At 31.4% G+C, this 26129-nt stretch overlaps 2 protein-coding genes across 3 annotated transcripts; one reads left to right on the forward strand and one right to left on the reverse strand.

The window, feature by feature from the left end:
• Nucleotides 1-6601: 6601 nt before the first annotated feature.
• On the forward strand, nt 6602-7811 carry LOC115992072 (transcription factor MYB114-like). Its single transcript, XM_031116118.1, has 3 exons — nt 6602-6999; nt 7118-7247; nt 7376-7811. The coding sequence occupies exons 1-3, from the start codon at nt 6819-6821 to the stop codon at nt 7701-7703; spliced, it is 639 nt and encodes a 212-aa protein (XP_030971978.1). The 5' UTR covers nt 6602-6818; the 3' UTR covers nt 7704-7811.
• An 8315-nt stretch (nt 7812-16126) lies between these two features.
• Nucleotides 16127-22241, reverse strand: LOC115989077 (ubiquitin-like protein ATG12). 2 transcript variants are annotated; one of them, XM_031112743.1, is made up of 7 exons: nt 21934-22241; nt 21739-21797; nt 20156-20167; nt 18321-18389; nt 18161-18223; nt 16825-16927; nt 16127-16592 (listed from the first exon to the last, which is right to left on the reverse strand). In XM_031112743.1, exons 1-6 carry the CDS (start codon nt 21971-21973, stop codon nt 16868-16870), a joined length of 303 nt encoding a protein of 100 aa, XP_030968603.1. In that variant the 5' UTR covers nt 21974-22241; the 3' UTR covers nt 16127-16592; nt 16825-16867. The 2 variants fall into 2 exon arrangements, with proteins under 2 accessions (XP_030968603.1, XP_030968604.1); XM_031112744.1 differs by lacking the exon at nt 20156-20167 and having other exon boundaries at nt 21934-22238.
• Nucleotides 22242-26129: the final 3888 nt, after the last annotated feature.

Genomic DNA, 26129 nt, shown 5'->3' on the forward strand with positions numbered 1-26129 from the left:
CTCTCTTTTTTTTTTTCATTAAGTCTTTTGTATTCTTTACTATTATTATTATTATTATTATGAGTTGTTTTATTTTTAACTGTTGTGAACTTCATATACATGCATTTGCTTTAAAGTTTATATCATCAACCAGTTTTTGAGCCGAAGTTAGGAAAATATTTGGCGTAAAGGAACCAGTTTTAGACATTGTAAAGCATATATTTGGTCTTAGATACCAACAATAATTTAGAATGGATCATATAGTAATGATAGTAATGATAAAATAGAATGTATCAACTCTTGGTTGATATGCGAAAGAGGGTTATAGGTACATATTGCATATAGAACTTGAAAATAATATAAATAGTATTAGACTATTAGTGCTGGACTAAATATATAGTATTAGTGACAAACTTGCTCCCTCGTGATATTTTTGAAGTAATTCAGCAAAGGCTTGAAAAACAAGAAGTACAGATTAGAAAAAAATACTTGCTTAGAAGTCATGAATATTTCAATATGCATGAAGAAATACTAAAACTAACATATCTTATTTATCATGAAAGACTTGAGGAGGGATATTAAGTTTAAAGGGCATTATATTCTAGTGATAATTATAATATCTTTCGAGTTCTTACTTCTTAGTTTGTTGTAAAAGCGACTCATATTGTCTTTGTAAGGGTGTGTTTGGATACTGCTTATTTTGTTGAAAACTGAAAACTAAAAACACTGTAGTAAAATAATTTTTAAATGTGTGAATAACACCTTGAGACCCATTTTTAATGAAAGCTTCGTTGAAAAAAAAGGTTGAGATTTGTGGGTCCTGTGAACAATGCACGAGACCCACTGAAAAAGCCACCACAACCACAAAAACGCGCTTCTAAAAAAAAATAATAAAAAAACACAGACGTAGACGCAGTCACATTTCATCAATATCCAAACAAGTACTAAGTCTCATCATAATTATTTGGAAAATAATAATTTTCAAATGTCATTTGAGGTGATTTTTTTTCCATTTCAGGTAACTTTTAGACACACACACACACACATATATATATATATATATGTGTGTGTGTGTGTGTGTGTGTGTGTGTGTGATTAAATAAAATTAAGAACAATTTGCTCATTTAATTATCACCATATTGGAAATGACCATCGTTAAATTATAATGGGACAAAAACCTCACATGACAACATAATGTATAGATCATCTAAACATGTACCTAATGTAACCAAATGTTAGCTTAAAGGTTGATAATAAATGCATTAACAAAAACAATTATCATGGAACAAAAACTATAAGTTGAAATTCTATCAAGAAAATAAATAAATACATTGACAAAAAGGTTCCACAATAGAAAAACTGACTTTTTTTATAATTATGGATGTGGCTTTTTGATTCATGGCTAGCTTAAAATAAGAGGGGAAAAAAATACATTTTTAATTTCATTAATATAAGTATCAAACTTAATTTAATTAATATTGGTAGTCTAATTATAGGTTTTTAAAATCAGATTAATTAATATTGGTAGTCAAATTTGTTCTTTTTAAGGTTTAACTCATCAAGTCAATTAGTCTTTAGAATGTCCTAGCTTAAATTAACAGCAGCTAGCACAAGCACCTTTGAATTGAAAATTGGAGTCCATGGTATTCATTTATACCAGTATAGACTATAGATTCCTATCCAAAAAATATAAATAAATAAAAGTATAGGCTATAGATATAAAAGCATAAACTTCTAAAGGCTCAACTTAAATGATCTTTTCTCAAAAAAAAAAAAAAAAAAGCTTAAATGATCAAAAAAAAATATTAAATTAAAGGGGAAAGTTAACGGATACATTAAGGTTATTATTTAAGAAATATTTTTAAAAAATTTTATGAAAAAAAAAAAAGAAATAATTTTTTTTTACTATTTTTTATAAAAATGGTGTCAAATTAAAAATTGCCATTAACGTGAGAGTCAACTTGTAAGAGGGGGGGGGGGGGGGGGGGGGTGATAATTATTGAAAGACGAAAAGGAATGAAAACAATATAAATGTGCCGAACCGTAGCAAGTAGAGGGATTAATCTTTGACAAGATTTTTGTTAATCTATGAGAATCGTATTTTACTGCTTTTGAAATATAGACATGATAATGATAATATATATGACAGACATATTGCTATAGTATTCTTTAGATAATTTGATGCAACTTCCGACAGAGGAAAAGGAAAAGTTAATAATCTAGTACGTAGGTCATATGGATAATACTTTTTCATGTATTATTCATACATGAAAAAGTATTATCCATACATGTATAGTAAAGTAAATATTTTTTCTTCCGTTATTATTAAAATTACATGTTCTTAAAACATTTGATAATGGATAATTTTATATGAAATATAAAGAGTTGTTAAATTAATTTTTTTTTCCCATAATAATTTTCTTAAAATATTTTTTAAACTAATATCTTTAAAACATTCATTAACTTTTTTGTTTTTTTTCCCAATACTAATTATCATTGAAAAGTTTTCAGCTCGTTTTCCCAAAAAAAAAAAAAAAAAAAAAAAATTGTTTTCAGCTCCAAGCACTTACTAGTAGTTCTAGTAGGCACTAAAATAAGCTCTTTTTCTTGGGTGTGCAAACTGCATAGTGCAATCAACAAAGTAGATTCTTTCTGTGCTACACAAGGATCATTCTGAACAGAATGTCTTTTGGCTTGCCAGCTCTGTACGTAACTTGTTCACATGAGTTTTTTTTTTTTTTTTTTTTTTTTTTTTGTTACTGTTACTCCATGAATTGCTGTCGAATACAAAAGTTAATAACCAAACATAATTGCTGTCGAATACAAAAGTTAATAACCAAACATAAGTCTCATTTAAGATGTTAGTGTTATATTAATGTTTCATTTAACCATGTTGGAGTAATAAATTTAGGATTTTTTGTTAAGGGATGCCCTGTTCATTTAAGGAAATACTTGTAATGTATGTTTGTGATTATATCTCAATATTAATTCCTCACATATTGAGTTTGAGTTCTCAACAAACATAATTGAATTCAAACTCTTTTTTTACTTTTTATAATTTAATAGACGGTAGTCGAAGGATTTGAACTCTAAATATTTCCATTAAAACACCAAAATATACCAATTAGTTGAACTTTAAGGTTCTTTACAAGTCTAGGCCCTTTTAATTGAGATAAAATAATGAGTGACTCAGTAACGTTAGTTAGTACTCTTAAAATTAAAATTATAAAAGAAGTAAAATAACTTATATTTTCGTATATAACTAAGCTTTTAGCTAAAGAACAAATATAAAGAAAGTTAGTAAGGATATGAATTGTTAGGTCCAAACTCCAAACCCATTAGATTCCTTAAACATCTCTCACCCTCAACATAAAAAGTTATCTTATCTTATTGCTAAAATCATATTATTCCTTAAACATCTTATATAATTCCTTAAACATGTGCTTAATATTTGGATAAACTAGTACTTAAATTAAAATATTTAATAAGCCTTAGCCTCTAAAACAATATTCAATCATAATGTTATAACAGATAAAATTGACTGTAAGACTTACTTGAAAAAGATTTATTCAAAGTTATATTATCTACAATATATGAGTTAAGACGAAGAATAAACCAAAGTTTCATTGCTGCATACTGTTCTTGAGCTCTCTACAATATTATCTACAATATATGAGTTGAACTTTCATTGCTGCATACTACTTTAGCAGCTGTTTCAATATTACAAAAGAAAGTGAAGCGTTTTGGGGTGAAATATTGGTCATAATCTCGAAAGAATCCTTGTCTGATTCTGTTTGTGTAAAGAAAAATATTGAACATCTGAATGGGTCCCTTCTTTGTAAACCGTGCATCATATATATTTATTTATTTTACACTATGGTTTTGCTGTTTGACATTATTCAGAATAATCTGTCAAAAATTTTGGCCTCTAACAATGTTGGTTTTGTTAATTAATACACATTAATTTTGATTATTTTCTGTTTCCCTGTACACTGCATGTGATCTTTCTCTCATTCAGTGTCTCTGAATTCAGTAACCAAACCCATTAAATAAAAACTGTAGGGCACGATGAATGACACCTCATTATGGTCAATGATTGACTCAATATTTTTTCATTGGTAAGTAGATCCAACGGTCAGAAACTCAGAACTAAAAGAATATTTGAATGGAGATTGTTAACATAGATTTATTCTCTTATATAGAAGATCCAATATGCCATGCCATTCCAAACATAAAGCATTCCAATAGATGTAAATTAACCAAGGAATATATCATACAACTGAATCATATACAGCATCCCCATATTCACCTAACCTTTAAATTAAAACATACTTCAACCTAATTCCCACTTTGCATAAACCTTTCTTCTTGTCTGACTTCCTCAAGAAAACACATGGTTTCTTGAGCAAATAAACAATGTATTAGAATAGTATAAATGGATTATTTGCTAAAGTTGTAAGTAACAATATATTTATTACCTTTTTTTTTTTTTTTTTTTTTGCAATTGTTGATATATTTTATTGTGATTGATGCATATAAAAAATGGTGTAATTAGTGAACCAAAATAAAGTGATATTAACTCATGGGGTTGGTCTAGTGGTTTTTAAGATGTCACGGAATCCATAAAATCTTGAGTTCAAAAGTATCTCTAGGGATTCCTCTCTATAATTAACTTGTGTGCAGGGGCGACTGTACTTGTAAGTCAGGGGATTCAAATGAACCCCCTAACTTGAAAAAAAAAATTATATATAAAATATATTTTTAATTAATTTAATTACCCTTAAAAATATTTTTGCACAACTTGGCTTAAATCTTGTACACCCTGATCACAAATCAATTTAACACAAAAATCAAACAACATAGATCAATTCTCCCCAAAACTAATTAACAACACAAATCACTCTTCCTTTCTCTCATGAATCTCATCTCATCTCTATTCTCTATCTGACTTTCTATATATCTCTGACTCTAAGAGTAAAATGTGAGTGTTTGTAAATTCTGAATGTCTCTCTTTATTATAAATTTATATTATATATATATGTGAGAGAGAGAGTATGTGTGTGTGTGTTTGATACTAATTTTGTGCATTATTTTTTATTTTATTTTTTGATATAATCTTATTTGTGTGAATTGTGATCTATGTGAAGATGTACATGTATAGTATAAATATACTATAACTTTATATAATTTAATAACCAAGAAATACGGAGGATTTGTTACATGTGTATATTATTATGATGTTATAATAACTTTTTGTTATAAAACTAGTGATTCAAGAAAAAAAAAAAAGTAAAGTTAGTGATTGTTAAATGTATTATTTATGTATGGATGAATGTGGTTATGTGGGTCAATAATTAATATAAGGTCAATAATTTATAAAATAACTAATAAATAATGAAAACTACACAAAAAAAAAAAAAAATTGTTATACAAACTTAACAAAATAAAATGGTTACATCTACATTGACAATAGATAATGACAATTGATAATAAACTATCATTTGACGATTTCAAAATTTGAAAACTTGTAAAAATTTCATGTATGTATTTTTTTTTTCAATAACACAGTATATTCAAGTTATCTTTTTACTAAAATTTGTTTAATTTAAATTTCATAATGATCCCCTCCTCAAGAAAAATTTTAGAGCCGCCACTGCTTGTGTATGTAGAACAGGGGATTAGAATACCTAAAAAAAAAAGTTTGGTTTTTGAAGAATTTTGAACACACACATTAGCAAAAAGTAAAAGTGACGTTTCAATGTTCATGAAAAATATGACGTTCCATTACTTTTTAGAGTAATTTCTATCCATCAGTATTGTACATTAATGCTATAAATTTGATGGTCCATCTCAAATATTGGATGATATATTACTAGTCAAACATCTTTATAATCTACAATTTTATAATAATAAGTGAGACTGTTTTAATAAGGTCTACAACAAATTAAAATAGTGCGTGCGAGCTGTACGAGGGACATATGGTCCAGTACTGTAGACAAGTCAGACATCTCGTGCCCTTACTGAAGCAAAGAAGACCAACCAATCAAAAGAGTTCCTCATGCACTCACTATAAGGTTCTCTCTTTCTGTGGCTCAATAAAAGCTTATCTTTTCAGGATAAAACTGTTACTTGCAACTAAGTATTGTATTTATCTACAAAAATCGAAAAAAGGTAATGCATTTATCTGATTATCTCTTAGCTTACCCTTTTGTCACCAAACCTTTTAGCATAAATCTGCATGCCTTTCATTACAATATGTTTGCACATGCAAAAAGTAAACTGTACAGCTTAAAAACACTAATTTTTACCAATAGCTACTATATGACAAACCTATTCTACCCTGGGGATCTGATAAACTTTTACCACAGCCATCTGATAATTCCTCTTTTTTTTTTTTTCTTTTTTTGAATATATCTTTCTTCACCAATTATTATAATGCTTTTGTCACCTTTGCTTTCTCTTCTTTTTTCCTAAAGTCAGGCATATGCGCACTTAGTATAATATTAAAAGGCCTTTTTTCTTTAGCAGCCTTTGTAGTAGCACATTTAGCATGTAAAAACTTTATAGCACTCTTAATTGCTCAATCATCAAGCCATGATCAGTCACTTTTTTCTTTGTGCGGCACTCTCAAAGTTCATGTCTTATTCTCACACACATATATATAAGGCGGTAGTTGAGGTTCTTCTCCCCCACCAAGAAAGGTAGATGATAGACAGAACCAAAACTACACACCCTCTACATAAGTATACCAAGCTCCCCAAGCCTGACAAACTCTCTCTCTCTCTCTCTCTCTCTCTCTCTCTCTCTCTGTGAATTTAGACAAACACAAACAAAAGCTAATGGCTTCCATGGCAGATAGGTCTATTAAAAGAGAAGTGAAGGCAATGGAAGCCATTAATAGTGTTTCAACTAAGAAGGAATTCAACAAGGGAGCATGGACAGCTGAGGAAGATAGAAAACTGGCTGAGGTTATTGCAATCCATGGTGCTAAAAGGTGGACGATAATTGCAACTAAAGCAGGTCATTTTCAATTTCACCAAGTTGAATTCTAAACTTGATAACTTCAATACTATATTTGTTATGAAAATGATGTTCCTAAATTTTGATCAAAGGCTTAATAAGTCTTTGCTTATTGTAGGTCTTAACCGATGCGGCAAGAGTTGCAGGCTAAGATGGTTGAATTACTTGAGGCCTAACATCAAGAGAGGAAACATATCAGACCAAGAAGAGGATTTGATACTTAGGCTCCACAAACTACTTGGAAACAGGTTAATTAATTCACATGTCAAACATAGGCCAATATATATTAACATGGTTGTTCTAACTTCTATGTTCATATAGTTAAACATGGTCAAGGTTGGATTTTTCTATAATTGTTTGTTTTTAATTATCTTAGGTGGTCTTTGATAGCCGGAAGATTACCCGGTCGAACAGATAATGAGATAAAGAACTACTGGAATTCTCATTTGAGCAAGAAGTTACGGCAGAAGGAGAAGCAAAGTGGAGCTGCAACAAGAGATAGCTATACCGTTCAGGAAAATAGGGAGGAAGAGAAAGTCAATGAAGAAATGAGTGGAGAGGAGAATACATCTAAAGGAGTTGATGACTCAAAAAGTGACTTTGATGTGGATGAGTTCTTTGATTTCTCTAATGAGACTACTTTGAATTTAGAGTGGGTTAGCCAATTCCTTGAACTTGATCAGGGCTTCAGTGATGTTTCATAAACTGTTTTGACCTTTTTTTTCCTCTTCATAAATTTGGTGCAGTTCATGCTAATCAGTAGGGTGTATGTAATAAATAATAATTCATTTAATAACTCTATTTTTTTTTCTTCTAAGTTCTTCATGAATTTGGTGGAGGTATCAGCTCTTAGATGTGCTGAACTGTAAATAACTTCCATGAATTAGTCCTTATCATTTTATGAAGTTAAATTTCCTCTTCAATTTCTTCTATATCAATCATTGCATACCAACCTGGCCATGGAAAGAGAAAAAAAAAAACAAAACAAAATTCATGGCTAGCAACCTAAGGCAATAGAAATATGAAAAGCACCATGGTAATGAAAATTTTGGCATTTAGTTCTTAATCGATGACGGTACAGCTTTGGTGACGGAAAAAAATTGTGTAAAAATATATAGTAAACAGCTATGATAAAAGTGAGAAAGGAATTGTCCACATTATTGTGGACAAGGGTTAAAGCATATAAGCATGATGAGACAAAAGGCCATGTGTGGCTCATATTCATTAATTAATATTTGTCAATAGAAATATGAAAAGCACCATGGTAATGAAAATTTTGGCATTTAGTTCTTAATCGATGACGGTACAGCTTTGGTGACGGAAAAAAATTGTGTAAAAATATATAGTAAACAGCTATGATAAAAGTGAGAAAGGAATTGTCCACATTATTGTGGACAAGGGTTAAAGCATATAAGCATGATGAGACAAAAGGCCATGTGTGGCTCATATTCATTAATTAATATTTGTGCTAAGATAATTTGTAACATTTTAAAGGCCGACAAAGAAGACAAAGCATTCTCATGTCCAGATGATTACCGCATAACACTTTGTGAAAGCCTGAAAGGCATATAGGTTACTGTGTTAGAAAAAGCTTTTGAATCTATAATCGGATTATATTTTTCTTTCTTCTTTCTTTTTTTCATCACAAAAGAGTTGGGACCTTTCATACTGAAACTTTTCCCAGCCTTATTATGGCTATAATAAGTCTATATATTTAGAATTATTTTCACAACTATTGAGGTAGCACATTTTTAATGCTAATCAATAAAGTAATGTAAGTAATAGTCCCATGTGAAGACTAACAACAGCTTGCAGCCTCAGTTGGTATGCAAATCCTTGTCTCTTTTATGGATTAACTGTCTCTTTTTCTCTGGATGCATTTGATTGGCTATGTTCAAGGACACGTGATATCTTTAACTTTTAATAGGACAACTTTTGCAAGGCACTACCACATGTGTCAGCAGAATCAATTAGCCTAGCTTCAGTGACATTTAGTGGCTACATATCTAAGAGAGACTAATGGTAAACAATGCAGATGCAAATCGATATATCACCCTGCTTGACCTTATTAGCGCATGCTAGTAGGGCTGTATCTGTATGGATTGAACTTGTTTTTTCATTTGTTGATCAATTGGTTGAATGGCCCTTGTTGTTTTCTTTCTCTTTCTTGTTTTTTTTGTTTGTTAAAATGCAGTAATGTACATATTTGGAAAGCAAGGAAAGAGACACATCATTCCTCTCATCTTTCAATCCAATTCTCTCTACCACACACGTTATATCCAAGTCAGAAATTACGTCTCTATAAAAATCTGTTACCAAATGGTTAATTTTACTCGCAAAATAAGTTTGATATTTGAACTCATTAAAGCTCAACCTACCAACCTTTGTCCTTGGTAGTGTGCTTAAAGATGGGTGGTCATACTTGCTAAAAGTACTACTGCTATCCACACTATGTGTGGTTTTGTTGCCTTTCTCCCTTCAATTATTAGTACCATCTGCAAATGCCTTCATCTCTGAAAATAATTTGATGATGAAACACCATGCAAGGTTCGTAATTTTGTGATTCTAAAGGAATCCCTTTCATTCTGTAAATTATTGTACAATTCCATGTAGAACAATGAAGTCCATGCTATGGATTGTAACTTGTTAGGTGACCCTTATTAAATCAGAGTCAACTTGATGAAGTAGATGATGGGGTCCTTCCTGTCAGAGATTCTTATAAAGATTAATTGTCAAGCTTACATGAAATCAGGTCCAACTATCAGAAAGCCAGAGAAATAGAACGACCTTGCATTCTATTATAATCTATTCAGAATTGGAATTTACATTCCATGGAATACCATTCTGTCTGTTATGTCACATTCTTTCTGATAATGAAGGTACATATTGTGAAACCACATGCAAAATAAAATTGCAAGTCATTTTCAGTTGCACAACAAAGAAGCTGCCATATGTACGATGTACAACTGGGTACACACATTGATTGGAGCTCAGAGTCACTTATTAATTTCCAACTACTGAAACTGAAAGAATTAAGTGGATACTTTGATTTAAATGTAACATACCTAACAGATCAACTTGTTGTTTATCAAAAAACGAAAGGTCAAATAGTTGAGATTGTGGCCTGTTAGTTGGGTCCAATGATTTTACAGATCTTATTCAAGTTTTAGAATGTAATTTCAATTTTTGAATTTCATATTTAATGTAATTGGATGTGTCTCTTGATTTATTCTTTCCTTACTTGGTTAGAAAGTTATTTTCATTTTTATGTTTGGTTTTGAAGTTATTTCATTTCTTTTTTGCTAAGTAAAATGTGGAGAAAAGAATGAGAAATTATTCACTTCTACAAGAAGAGTCCTCCCTTCTCTCTGTAAAAGTAAATAATCTACCACTAGATTATTAGTTGAATTCCAATTATTCCATTTTGATGTAATTTGAAAATCCCAAAGTTCAGTATTTGTACTTCTGAATGAGTAATAAAGTTGTTGTAATGGTTTCGTGCTAATTTCAAGTATTCTTGGGCGCTAACTCTTAGGTTTTATCTTCTTCTTCCTTTTTTTTTTTTTTTTTTTTTTTTATAATAATTCTAGTGGGTTGCAATCTACACCATATATCATCTACTTCACAAATGGAGTCTACATCCATAGTCTCAGTCTCAACCACTTCAAAATCAAAGCAACGTATTTTCAACAAGTCATTTTCACCCTCACTTTACTTTCAACCTCTCTTTCAATCATTTTGCTTACAAATTCCATAAAAGCACTCTAGTAATGCTAAATAAAATCAACAACAAAAAATGCAACCATATGAGGGGGAAAAAAATAAAAAAAACCACAACAATAAAAACTAAAAAAAAAAAAAAAAGTCCAAGGAGAAAAGACATGTCTAATTCATAAATACCAAATTCATATTCCAATACTGCCACCACTAGTTCCGTAGAACATCTGCATCTTTTTTCTTTTTATTATTATTATTATTATTTTTTTTTGGGTTTTAGCAAAGTCATTCAAGGTAAAAAAAAAAAAAAAAAAAAAAGGGGCCGGGGAAGGAGAGAGAATAAATATAACATAATTTGATATTTGCAATCCAAAGGGGGGGGGGGGGGGGTAAGAGAATAAGAGATGAGATTATGAGAAAGAAGAGGAAGGAGTGACAATGTAAATATAAAATGCAAAATTTGCATTTTTATTAAACGTAGATTTTTTCCCCCTCTTTCTGGCTACAATGTTATTTATTTTAAGTTTTTATGGGTTTTAAATAACAGGATGAAAAATTGAAATTGCTCTAAGTGTCTGATTAGTTAAAGCTGTATTGGCTCATTGGTAATTTGCAAACATGACCACAGTACATTTGGTCAAATTTCAAAATCATGCTTTTTAGTCTTGCAACATGAAAATGTGTGTTTTCGAATTGTATCCTCTAAGCAGCAATTGTAAATCACTATTTTTTTTAAAACACCTAAAGGCAAAAAGTTGAATCAAACTCACCCTAAATAGGGATATACTGGTAGTTATGTCATTCACGCAAAGTATTTTGCAATTTTCATGCTTTAGGTATCATTAACATTTTTTTCCCATGTGCTCTTAAAGTGATTTTTTTTTTCTAATACAAGTGAATTTATAAAAGAAAGAAAGAAATATAATTGGTTAAAAGGGAAGGAAAATATTGCTTAATTCAGAAATAAAAAATTTATGTACTATTTTTAGAGCACCTCTAAAAATTATTTTCAATCTTCTTTTTTTTTTTTTTTTTTTTTGCAAATATGTTTGCTTTGAGAATTTTGTGTTGCATTAGACTGTAATAACCAGAAATCAAGCCTTCGTACAATAGTAAGTGTCTTCCACAAAAAGCGATAAGTCGCAGATTTGAGTTTGAGAATAAGCTCGAAAATAAATTGAAGGTAAAACGGTCTACCATGACCTCTTTTAAACTCCATAAAAATGAAAGTTTTGTGCATTATATACAACTCTTTTATCAGATTGCAAAGACCAAATCTGACACTCAACCAATTGACAAGGCATACACGCAAGATTACTTCACATTTCAATAATGCATCCCACTTCATTGATGACAATTCCCATTGAAGCAAAGGACACAACTTATTAAGTGTATTAATTTTCAAAATTTATGGCACATGGTAATGACAGCTTTGAAATAATGCAGTAAAAAAATTTTCAATGAGACTTCTACCAACAGAGGATGGTAAGTCAATGTCAGCTTTGAAATGCAATGCGATAATATTTTTGTTTAATGAGACAATAATACTGAACTACCAACAAAGAATACAAGTCAATTTCTGGTATCATTAGAAAAAAATTTCCCACATGGGGCACTTTTCACCACCGAAAAAGTCTAGGAAAGATGAATGCATGGATAAGGGCCGACAGCCTTAAGAATACAAAAGAAAAATAAATGTCAACAGTTAGCATCAACACCTTTTAGCTATGCATAATAATGTATTGAATGTCAATCAGTAGGTAATTACAGCTTGTATACGAAACACACCTTAGGCAGTAAAAGTGTTGCTTCAACTTGAATGATTATATGAATCTAAACTTTCAGTTCCAATCTTCATCTCCTAAATTCTAATCATAATCTTCAATTTACAGGCAAATCGTGTTTCCTTGCCTTTATGGAAGTAATAATCCCAGTTTCTGCAAAATTAGCTGCCTCTTAAAATCAATTACAGGAGAGATCTTGATTTTTATTTATTTAAATTTTGTTCCTAATTTTGTATTACTCTTTCCTTTTTAGGGGTGGGGTGGTCTGAATGATAATAGCTACTAGCAGAGCAAGGAGAAATAAAAAATAGCAAAAAAGAATGTAATTCATAAATAGAAAAAAAAAAAAGTTAACCAATGTCCAAAGGGTATTAGTTTTTGAAATATTTTTTAAAATGTTTTATGAGGAAAAAAAAAGTAACTGATTAACCCATGCCATGGAACAAGCATAATTATCTACCAGTTCCCATCAAAACCAAAATTCTGCAATGTCCAAGTAGCAATAATTGAGGTTATGGTCATATAGATAGAACAGCTATGCAATTTAATATATATGCAAAGGATTAAATTAGTCAAAGGTAGCCCTATGGGGAGCCCCTTTCCCTCTACGCCTGTGCTAAGGAAATGTGTAAAAGCTCTTAGAGCACCAAAATATAATACTCAAAGCATCCACATCAGTGGATGCAAACTCCCAATCTATTTTACACAAAAAAAAGCTACTTTTTTTTTTTTTTTTACATACCCATTTTTACAAAACATCTACATCAATTTATCTATTCTACACATTTATTCAATAAAATATTCATTCTTTTATAATTTTTTATTATTCCCTCCCTCACTGCCCCTCTCTCTCACAGACCCATCACTACCAATGATCACTCCACACCCAGCTAGCATCATCACCACCCAGCCACCATCATCAAGGAAAACCAACCCAGTCAATTCGAAACTCATTCAATCCCAGACCCATTCATCACTCACCCAACCCGAAACCCACTGATGATTTGATCAGCATGGTTTGATGATCAGAGACACCTTCGTTTGATGATTTGATGATTTGACCGGCGTGGTTGGTGATCGGCGTGGTTTGATGATTTATCGACGACAGTGGTTTAATGATCGTGGCAATGGAGGCATGATTTGATCAAATGAAGAAAGGGAGAGTGAGGTGAGATGACCAAAACCCAGAGACAAGGAGAGAGAAGAATTTATTAAAATATTAAATGCAAATGCTACAGTAACCATGCATATATGCACGATTACTGTAGCAATTGTGCATTTATGCACAATTTTACACCCATTGATGTGGGTATTTTTTTGGCCAAAATGTATAAAATGAAGGGATTTTTGTATTTTAAAAGACTTTACATCTACTTATGTGAATGCTCTCAAACATGTGAAGTGCTCCAATCTCACACACACACAAAGGCAGTTGCCAACATAAATCCCTAGGGGTAGTCCCAAAAAGATAGGCTATATTATAATGGGGAGAGTAAGAACTCATTACCCAATAGTGAGACATATTGAGCTAGACATAAAAGCATCTCAGTGGATAGAAAGATCACTTTAATTCAAAATAGTTTTACTAAAGCAATCTACACCAATAACAAGTATTTCAACCCCTTGCTTATTAGAAAAACTAGCAGTCTTCACAGTACTCTTATTGATGCCTTTCTCCCCCATAATTGGCTTCTTCTTTTTTTTCCTTTTTTCTTTTTCTTTTTTTTTTTTACATAGCAAACTTTTCTAAAGAAGAGTCCTTTGAGCTCGCCTCTAACCAATGAAACCTACAGGCAACTAACCCCACCCGCCAAAACCAATTATCAAGTAATCTAGATCTCCCCCACAAATGATGCTTATGAATTCCACTTTTCTTTAATCACCTTTGAAACTGAAGTCCTTATTCCAATTTGAACTTGTATTAGGATTATGCATCTACAACAAAAGACTACACATAGGGTTTTTCATGAAGAATACCATACCCACCAAAACAGCAAGCTATCATAGTCATAGCTCCACCTCTCAAAAAACTTTCATTTATTATTATTATTATTATTATTATTATTTCTTTTTGGAGGTGGCAGGAGGACGCATACATCAGACAGAGTATATTAAAGTGAAAGAAAAAAAGACATTGATGGTTAATATTATTTACAACGTTATTAGAAGGGATCAAATGCCAATCAAACATTTGCGTTTAAGTACACACAACATGCAGCTATTTTAAGATATGAAATTGACATGATTTTGACACACCAATTGTCAGCAACAAGAAATGCCCTCCAAATCACAGACATATATAAAGAACAGGGCGGGAAGGGACCAGGGGTATTAGTGAAAAAAAAATGCTGTCTCCACCTTGTTATGGTGAGTTGCACACTCTTTGCAATTGTGACTGCTTTAGGAAATTTTTTTTAGAAGGATCACTAACAAACTTAAATTATATAAAATCTAATAAAAAGATAACTTACATAAAACCTTTATTAACAGAACTCATAGACTGAGACTAAGCTGCCATTGTTATTTTCCTATGAAGAGATTACTATGTCCAGGGCAAGTTTTATTGCTTCCCCGGTTTCTAGGCTTTTTATAGTTATTTTTCTCTATTCTTAAGCTAGTTTGTTTTGCAGTATAATATTTTATTTTATAGTATTTGTTTCATTATAAAATTTGGTCACACCTAAAAATATTTTTCCTCCTGTAAATAATTAATTTAACAATTGATTAAAATATAAAGACAGGTATTGACTTTATAAAATAAAATAAACAAATTTAAGTAAAAAAAAAAAAAAAATCAATGAGTTTAAATAATTTTCAAATGAATTTTCACGATTTTTATAAGATTATAAAAAAAAAAAAAAAAAAAAAAAAAAAAAAAAAAAAAAAATCTATATTATGATTCTTAGTAATCATTAAGTAGAATGCATTTAGCAAAGAAAACAAATTCAATGCTATTAGCACATTGATAGGGAAATGATATAATAAGACAGAAAGCTATTATTAATCCTTTAAAAGTAAAATGACTATAACAGCTTCCAACTAAATACACAATGGAATTATCTAGCCTAATGATTTATGTGCATGACAAAGAGAGAGGTATATCAATTTGAATGGAAGATATGACTTTCCATTTTAGTCCAAGGTAAAGGTAAAGAGGGGTAAACTGAAAGTCATCCCATTCACGTAGATGAATTTTCAATTTTGTATTTCTCTTTTTTTTTTTTTTTTTTTTTTGGTATCATTTGCATCTTTTTCTCATATGCTCTTGAAGTAATCATTTCTCTAATATAAGTAGAATTATTTTTTTTAAAAATCTAATTAATTAAAGAAGGAAAGAAAAATATTACATAATTTAGATTTTTTTTTTTTTTTGGGTGTTTTCGTGAGTTTATAAGAGAATGTTATTTTTCGTAATTTTTAAAAGAAAAAACTTCTAAAAAGTTTATATGCTGACATTTAAGTTGTATTTATTTATTTTATTTTATATATATATATATATATATATTAATTTTTACCTTCAGCGCACGAGTTCGCTTTGAGAATTTTGCACTGCATCATGATTGCAATGACCAAATTTGCCACATAACAAATTGACAAGGCATATCCCCAAGCATGATTATTTCACATTTCAATAATGCATTCCACTTCATTGATGACAATCCCCATAGAAGTACAAGGACACGACGTAAATAAAGTACTTACTTTTCAAAATTTATGGCACATGGTAAATGAAAGCTTTAAAATGCAATGAGGTTTTTGTTTTTAATGAGACAATAATACTGATAAGTCAATTTGCTATCATTAGACAAATTTTTCTCACATGAAGCACATTTTTTTTTTTTTTTTTTTTTGAGAATCCACATGGAGCACATTTAGCATTAACCTTTTAGCTATATACATCATTATGTATTGAATATCAATCAACCAGGTAATTACAGCTTGTAAGCAAAGCAACTCAATAAAAGTGTGGCTTCAACTCAAATGATTATGAATCTAAACTTTCAGTTCCAATCTTCAATCCCCTAATCACAATCTTCAAATTTACCATCAAATCATGTTTCCTTGCTTGTATGGAAGTAATAATCCAAGTTTCTGCAAAATATGATGCCACTTAAAATCAATTATAGGATAGATCTTGATTTTTTTATAATTTTTTTTTGGTTCTTAGTTTGCCATTTCTTTCCCTTTTTTTTGGGTTTTTTTTTTTTGTTGGGGGGGGGGGGGGTGGTGGTGGTGTGGGGTGTGGGGGTGGTTGGTGTTCTGAATGATACCAAGGAGGAATTTGAAAGATTAAAAATGAAATGCATATCGTAAATATACTTACAAAATGAATTTACACAAGCAGACCCTTCACCAAAATCCAAGAGTTAGCCCCATGCCATGGAACAAGCATAATTAACCACCAGTTTACCATCAAAACCAAAATTCTGCAATGTCCAAGTAGCAATAGTTAAAGTTATGGTCATAGATAGAGCAGCTATGAAATTTAATACATAAGCAGAGAATTAAGTTTTTTACACTGTTTTTGCTAACCACATGGGAACCCCTCTTCCTAGTGCACACGCATGTGTGTGTGTGTGTGTGTGCACATGCACTAAGGAGATGTGTAAAGCTCTTCAAGCACCAAACTAATCCTCAAACATGTGCAGTCTCCCATCCCAAACACAAAGGAAGTTCGAACATAAATCCCTAGGGTTAGTCCCAAAGAATAGTCTAAATTCTAGTTGGAAGAGTCAGAACTCATTACCCAATGGTGAGACATCATGAGCTTAACATAAAAACAATCTACAGAAATAACTAATATTTCAACTCCTTGCTTATTAGAAAAACTAACACAATATTCACAGTACTCTATGCCTTTCTCCCCCGAAATGATGTTTATGTATTCCACTTTTCTCTAATTTCCTTTAAAACTGAACTCCTTATTCCACTTTGAACTTGAATTAGGGTTATGCATCTACATCGAAAGACAGGAATTTTTTTTATAGGGTTTTTAATGAAGAATACCATATACACCAAAACAGCAAGCTATAACATTGGCTCCCCCTTTTTTTGCACATAAAACAGAATAAGTATATTAAAGTAAACGAAAGAAGACATTCATGGTTGATATTATTTTACAATGTTAGAAGGGATCAAATGCCAATATAGCATTTGCTTTTAAGTACACACAACAAGCATGATGTCCACAACAACAGCAAAACAATGAACATATGGTTCAAATTTCAAACCATTGCATGCAGCATTGCAGCTCCCCTGTCCTCAGCCTAAATTTCATATATCTTAACGGTGTTATAATCTTTCAGAAATAATTATCCCCAATGGCCAACAGTCAGAAAAAATCGTGAATTACAAAAATAGAATAAGGCATATTTGGAAAGCTTAACAAGCAGAATGTCCGATCAAAGCCATTTCTTTGTCTTACACTATACCTTTTACTATCAAACAAAAATTAGACAATGTTGATACTCTCACAATAAATTTGGGCCAATTCATCATCATCATCTATATATATATATATATATATTGGATATTTAGTTTAATAAGAATATGAATGAAAAATAACTAATTAAATTACCCCAATATAGCAAGCATTTATCCATGGCCATAATAAAGAAGACAATAGAGTAAGAAAAATTAATGAAGATACAGCAACTTACATTATACAGATCAATCACCAATTCATCTGGGTTTGGAGAGAATGCACTGTTGACATAGACAAACTAAAATAAATAAATAAAAAAAAAAGTACAAGAGATTAATATTATGAAGCCCAGAGGTTACAACAAATACAAAAAAACACACCAGAGATCATCTTACCAATGTTTCCCGATGAAGTTGTCGGCGTAGAAAGTCAATTACTTTAGCAAACTTGTCAGTTCCAGGTATCTGCCACATTAAGAGTATTCAACACATTAATACAAGATTTTTTTGTAAGGAAATTTTTATTGAAAAGAAGGAACACCAACCAAAACACACAAAATATTTTATGAGATGGTCTTACGAGACTTCCCTCTCACAACATGTGGGACCCGCAGCTGTGGGTTTCACATGCTGTGAAAGGGTCATGATTTACCATCTCCCAATGCACAACGTGCATTCTTAGATGGTAAAATTAAGGAAAGTTGCAACAGATTAGAACATGAATGACATGGTATATAGCCATCCATTCATACAAAGATTGTAAAAAGATCTTCTTAAGATCCACTGTAGAACGTAGGTTCGATCCATTGTAGAACATGGGTTCCCACAAAAGCTCTATCATTACTGTATCTCCAAATGGCCTACATAAAACACAAAGGTGCAACCTTCCAACTATCACCGCTTAGATATTTTGCAAACCTCCCCGTCCAAGATGCCAAGAAATTAACAACTGGATGAGGCATCCCTCCTACTCTCTAGTAGTTAGTAGGTCTCCAACAAATTAGGTTTTCTACAATCCTCTTAATTTTTTTTAATAAATGAGATCCATAAAGTCTGCCCACCTCCCCATTTCCCATTTGTGAAAATCTCACATAAACAAAACATCCCAATGCAGAGATCCTGGGTTCCAGCATAAATAATCTGTCACAGCTGCCTCCTTATTCTATACCATATAACCCTGGGTATACATCCTTCAAAGCCTGATCACCCCACCATGAATCACTCCAAAATCAAACCTTAGATCCTCTACCAAGTTCAAAGTTGATATACCTGGAAAACAACTTCCACCCCGTTTTAATAAACTTCCAAAGACCAACACCATCCACTCCCCTCCCCTCCCCTCCCCTCCTTTGAATACCAACCACCCCATTCACTCCCATACTTACCATTACTTTTTCTCCAAAGAGCATTTTCCTCCTCTATGGCAAAATGCCACAACACTTCCCCAAAACACCAAATTTCTCACTCCCAAAACCCCTAGCTAGATAGAAGCGCACACCATCTTCCAAATTAGTAAATGAATTTTTACTTAATCACCATGGCATCCCAAAGTAAATCCTTCTGCACCTTTTCAATACCCCTAGCAGTGGTAGAAGGGACTGGAAAGAGGGGAAGGAAGTAAGTAGGCAAGCAAATTTTCAAACAGAAAATTTTGCATTTCCCTAATAACATGTAGTCACACCAAATTTTGTGTTAATCGAATATTATTTATTATCCTATCCATAAACTCATGTTTTGTGTATAAGTTGAAGTACAAAGAAACTTGAAATTGAAAGATGAAATGGTTATTGATATTTGCTCATTTTTTATATTTTCAAGCATGATAGAACATAATCCAACATTGGCTTTTTCTGGTAAGAAAGAGTGAGTTGATCCAAGTTTAGGGCTTGCCAATTAAGAAAGTAATAAAAAAAGACATGCAATGGAGGATTAATATTAATAGAAGTAATAAAAAAAGGACTTGTCAATTAAGGAAGAAACGGAGTGTACAAATTTAGATAGAATAGAATGGAGGAAAAAGAGATGTGGCCAACCATAACCTATCCAATCTGTTAAGGATCAATAGCTGACCCCAAAAATTTAGGATTAAGGCTTGTTGTTGTTGTTAACTTTTTTTGTACAATTAGTATTACAACTCCTAGTGTCTTCCACCAAAAGCGACAAGTCGCAGGTTTGAGTCTGATAGTTAGCCTCCTTAAAAAAAATTTGGATTAAGACTGCCTACCAATTACCTCTCCCAAACCCTGCAAAAGTGGGAACTTTGTGAATTGGGCATGACCTTTCCAGTATTAAGAATCCTAGTTTAACTTGTAGACTAAAAAACCTAATAATGTAATAACTTAAAAAAGAGTAAAACTACTAACTTATACTAAAAGAAAACCAAATCTAAAATATTTAGGATGTTCTAGAAAATTCTAGACTCAGCTGAATTACTAAAATACTCTAAATTCACAGGATGAATGAAATGACAATTTTGCCCTAAATACAAAACCGACACAACCAATAAAATAAAAACCCAAATTAAAATTATTTTAACCCTATTGCACCACTTTTACATCAATTTTCCTTCACACGAGATCTCATAAAATAAATCTTGAATGGGCAAATTTATGTAGTAACAATTTAATCTTCCATGGCTAAGACTACATGAAACAAGAAAATCTTGGACCTCAAATCAAGCCATTTTGTCATTCATAATTTAAACTGCCATAAAGAAACGTTTCATCAGTGAAGCACAAAAATCATCTTCCATTACTTATATATTTTAAGTCTGGTAAAGACAAGAACACTCAACTATCATTGTCAAATTCTCTTAAAGCTTATTACATTTTTTTTTTTAATTATAAGTTACACAAACATAAGAGAGTTTTGAACACAAGATCTCACCCTCCCTACTTATATAGGTGAAGGAAGTATCATTTGTGCTAGGGCTCATTGGCTTAAATCTAGGATTTGTGGGCATTAACAAACAGGATTTCTGTACAGAAATGTGATAGCAAAGCCAAATGCAGACAGGCTATATATGCAAGTAACACTATACCATATATTTTTTAAATAAAAAAAAGGCATGCATCAATTTTGATTCTATAATACAGTTCCTACACAACTAAAGTTGGATAATTGCACAAATTTCTGATATGTTGGAAACATATGTCATTGACAAGTTTTTGACACACCACTTGTCAACAGGAAGAAGTGCCCTCCAAATCACAGTCATAAAGAACGGGGGAAAGAAGTTTTAGTAAAACTAATGCTGTCTCCACCATACCCATAAGTCAAGGTCAGTACTTAGGTTGAAACCATTAAACTTGCACAATAATCTTCGCGATATTATGTTGATAAGTTTTTCATGTACATATGGAACCACAAATCTTAGTATGCGAACATAATTACACAAAAAGTACACCCAAAATACACACATATATATATTTTCGTGCTTTATTGAACCAAATTCTATCTTATACTTGCAATGAAGACACAAACATTGGCATTTCTCCCAAATCAGACTCAACACTTCATGAATAATTTTTTCCATCAAAATCCATCATCCATAAGATACTGGCAATTCACATCAACTTTAAAAAAAATAAAAACTATCTTTTATGCAACTTCTTAAAGAATATGAACTCAAGCTGACCCTTAACACACCATAATTCACTCTTATATGAAAAACCCATATGCAGAAACTCACATAAAATCTAAAAACAAACACAAAGTCCACCCAGGGTTTCAAATTCAATTATGGTTATTGTAATAAACACTAAACAATTTGAACAAAATACATAAAAACACATAAAACCCATTTAAGGAATACCTTGAATTTCGCTTGTTTGAGAATAGGAGCATCACCAGTGGCTCTCAGATGAACAACCACTACATCATATTGAAAACAACACCCCAAAAAAAAAAAAAAAAAAAAAAAAAAATCAATAACTGAGAGTAAATATTCAAAACTATTAATTAAACATTTATTATTAATGGGTTTTTCTTGAAGGGTTTGGTTGCTCACCTTTTTTAACAGAACTCGGAGACTGAGACTCAGCTGCCATTGTTATTTTCCTCTGAAAACAAACGAAGAACGAGTTTCGGGTCAGACTCAGATGTGGGTAAATTGCTATTTCCACGGCAAGTTTTATTGGTTCCAAGGTTTATGGGCTTAGTGTTTGGGCCCAATTGGGCTTTCCGTTTGTTATTTTTCAAACCTCAATTTCTTTCTCCCTCTTAATCTTGGTCTACTTCTTCCTCTTCCTCTCTCAATTTTCGGGTTAGGCTGGGATTTTGGGGGTGGGTTCACCGAATGGTTTTGGGGATTTTGATTTTATGGGGAGGGTGGGTGGGTCTACCTTTACCTGAAAAGTTTTTCTTTTTAATTAACGATTTTTAGGAAATAAATAATAAAATTTAAATTAAGGCAAAAAACAATGTAGTTTTGACAAGATAATAACACTTGAATGACAAGATAACGGAAGTCTAAACTAGGGTGTTTTGAAACTTAAAAAAAACAGAAAAACTTAGATGGTGAGTTTTGAAATTTAGCAACAAAAAAAAAAAAACCAACTTCAACATAAACAGTGTCATTTTCTTTGCAGAAACGACTTTGTTTTAGTTTAGGAAAATAACATTTTTTAACATAAACTATTTTTAATTGACTAAACCAGTTTGGTTCTCGGTTTTCCTTGATTTTTAATAGAATTCTTGTTTATCTGTATAATCGGGATGAATTGGTGGTTGGTTCATGGTTTGAATCAACTAGCTTAACCATGATTTGACCTACTTTTTAAGAGATTCAAATGGGCTACATTTAAAAAAAAATAACTGCCAAGAGCCTAATAACGCAACTAAATACTTTTTAATGTTTCCAATGAAAACGTTTAGGTTTTAAATCTTCCATCCCTACTATTAAAATAATTTTAAAAAAATAAAATGAAATTTTATTCAATTAACTTACTGTTTGACATATAATGAATGTGTATGAATCCTGAATAACTTCTACCTTTACTAATCCACTTTATCTTCCCTAAAACCAAATTACTCAATTTGAACTTAATATCTTTTTGTAGGTTTCAGTTAGTTTAATTTGTAAAATCTCTTGTCGCTAAATAAGGTATTTTAATCCTGGATATCTTCATTCAAAGCACTAGAAGGTTAGTTTAATTGGTAAAATATCTTATCGTTGAATTGGATTTGAATTATAAAAGTCTCCATTAAAAATACCAAAAGTTACTACTTGAATTATAAGGCTCTTGGCTACTCATATAAGCTTTTACTAAGCCATTTTTCTAAGCCAAGCTTGAGTAACTCCTAAGTTTTCAATAAGCAATGCCAAAAGCCTTATAGCTCAATTAGTTGACATCTCTTAATGCTTTCAACAAAGACATCTTAGGGTTTAAATCCCCCATTCTCAATTATAACTATTGAACTATCAAAAAAAGGTTCTCTATAAGCATTATTTATTGTATAAACAAAGAAGAATATGGTTATCCTACTAGGTAGTTGTTATGGATAAAATTTGTGGTTAGTTGTTTTGACAGAATTACGGCCTCCTAATATGATAAATGGGATACTTCAAAGGAGTCTAGATCTCGACGTTAGACTAGCTAATAATTTCTAACAAAGAGAATCATGATTGTTCTTTATTCATTGTTAATATTTGAATTTATAAAAGTCAGACTTCCAAATAGATAAAAATAAACACTAATTTTCTATAATCTATCAATAAAACTAACCATAATCCAAAATAATATAACTAATCCAAACTGTAAAATCTAACCCTGTCAATATTTATTCAATATTAATCAAAATAAATTAGGCAAATAACACTCCTCCCCTTTAGAAAACCCCATCGTCCTCAAGGGTCTTATCCTTCTTCTTCTTTTCTCTTCCTCCACTTCCACAAAGTGTTTCTCTTTTTCTTAAATGTTTAGCCTTGTTCGGTTTGATTTTCTTTCCTTTCTCATATTCTTCAAGCTTTTTATTTTGAAATGACATGGAATGAGCTTTCTGAGGTGGACTACATAGAAATATAAAGGCTAGAACTTTTTTATTGTTTTGTGATCATATTCATCTACCCTCTGAGATATTTTTATTGAAGTTCGATCGATCGAAAATCACAGACCATGTATTAGTTTGCAGATTTTAAAAGCCCAACCCATCATCCAATCTACTAGGGTTTTCATGACACTTATTCTACACTATAAAAGAGACTCTATAGGACTGTAAAAACGGAGAATGAGAAGTGCTTATTGTGCCCCCTATTCTGTATCTAGGGTTTTTGTGTCAAAAACCCTCTCAAATCTTCTACCGATGTTATTTGTTTGAAGAAACTCAAGATCAGGTGTCATAGAAGTTGCTGTCATCAGACTAGTCATCAAAGGTGCTAGAGATCTAAAGCTTCAATGGGATTTTAAAGTGCATAGATTGCAGATTTGAAGAAACTTAAGATTAGGTGTTGTAGGAGTTGTTGCCATCAAACTAGTCATCAAATGTGCTAGAGATCTAAAGCTTCAATGAGATTTTGAAGTGCATGGATTGGAGGTTCACATTGTGGCAGTTCACTATAAAAGAAGTTTGTGGGATTTAGAGCTCAGTACAATAATTGAAGTTAGATTTACTACGAATTGTTATTCTTGATTGTAAATCTCCAACTTATAGTGAAATTGTTACCTCGGGATCAATTAAATCAAGTTCCCCCAATTTTTTCTTTTGGAACAAGTTTTTTCATAAGATTTCTTTAGTCATCGTATCTTGTGTCATATTTACTTTCCCGCTATGCATGATATGTATGCTTGATTGTTTAACCTAAGGTTTCATAATTGATCTAATTAATAACTTGGCCTTAAAACTGGTTAAACCTTGTTTGTCTAAGGGTACTAAAACCTAATAAACGTTTTTATCTAAATTCACCTATCCCTGCCTTATTTATATTTATTAATTAAAAACAAATACTTTTTATAATATTTTTAATAAATTTTTTTAAAGGAATATATATGTTCTTTAACGTTCAAACTTAAATGTGAGATATCATTTGTTGTTGTATTGTCAAAATTAATCTTTTTTAATTCAAATTTTAATAAATTAAAAAAATAAAAATAAATAAAAAATAAAATAAAAAAGATTGACTAGGACAGACTACAGAGGTGGTGTAGGAACCTTTGAGTACCTCCAACCTGAAAGATGTGGGCTGGAACAAAACACTGCCTTGAATTGAGGGTGAAGTGGGATGGAGAATAGGAAACTCATCCCATTGCCATTCCTACACATAAAAGACAGGGTTTTCCCTTCACCCCTCTATGGGAAGTCTTATAAATGAGCTGGGAGTATTTGAAAATCCATGAGGCCACGTTACGTGAGCTATGTAGAAAGCTAGATGCATGGCAATAAAGACATGTATACTTGCTGAATAGAAACTCCTTTTTTTTTTTTTTTTTTTTGAAAATACTAAATATTTTTATCACACACACGGAGAGAGGAGAGAATGTTTTAAAGAAACTGCCAGTGGTGTATATCCAAAAGGGTCTTGCTGAATAGAAACTCATGCATGTGATCTCAAATTTTCAAATAATATAAGCTTCATCAAATTTTCAAATAACAAACAAACCAAATCATGCATAAATAGTATTCCTATTAACAAATGGGTGAGGCTTAAGTTCAGTGCATTCAGTGTACTGGACTCATTAAGATGGTGACATGTGTCTAAAAGTAAACATATATCATTATATCAACAGGTCCAGTGTAACTAGGCACTAGACCCAAACCTCACCCTTAAAAAATAAATCAAATCTACCAAACTTCGCTGTTAAGTACAGAACAAAACTAGCTTTTGACCTAGATCTACAATGTATAAGCATAATGGCCCCATGCAGAATGTTTTAGAAAAACTAATTTTTAATGATCCCACACATTGAACAAAAATTGGGTAATGGGTGAAACTTACTCTTACAAGCCACCTTATGATTATTTTAATGCTAAATTCATAAATGTTTAGAGCCATATATAAGCAAGGGCAATGAAAAGAAAAACAAGGGATATGTAGCGTTACCTTCTTCCACCCCCCCCCCCCCCCACACTCTCACCCAAAAAAAAAAAAAACACTTCTCTATTAAAAACTTAAATTTAAAAAAAAAAAATTTCTAATAGTCTATTATATATGCCAGTTAAAAATAGAATATACAAAATAATCAGGGGCGGCTTGATGTATTTGGGGGC

This window comes from Quercus lobata, chromosome 5, assembly GCF_001633185.2.
Source record: "Quercus lobata isolate SW786 chromosome 5, ValleyOak3.0 Primary Assembly, whole genome shotgun sequence".
Classification (NCBI taxonomy): Eukaryota; Viridiplantae; Streptophyta; class Magnoliopsida; order Fagales; family Fagaceae; genus Quercus; species Quercus lobata.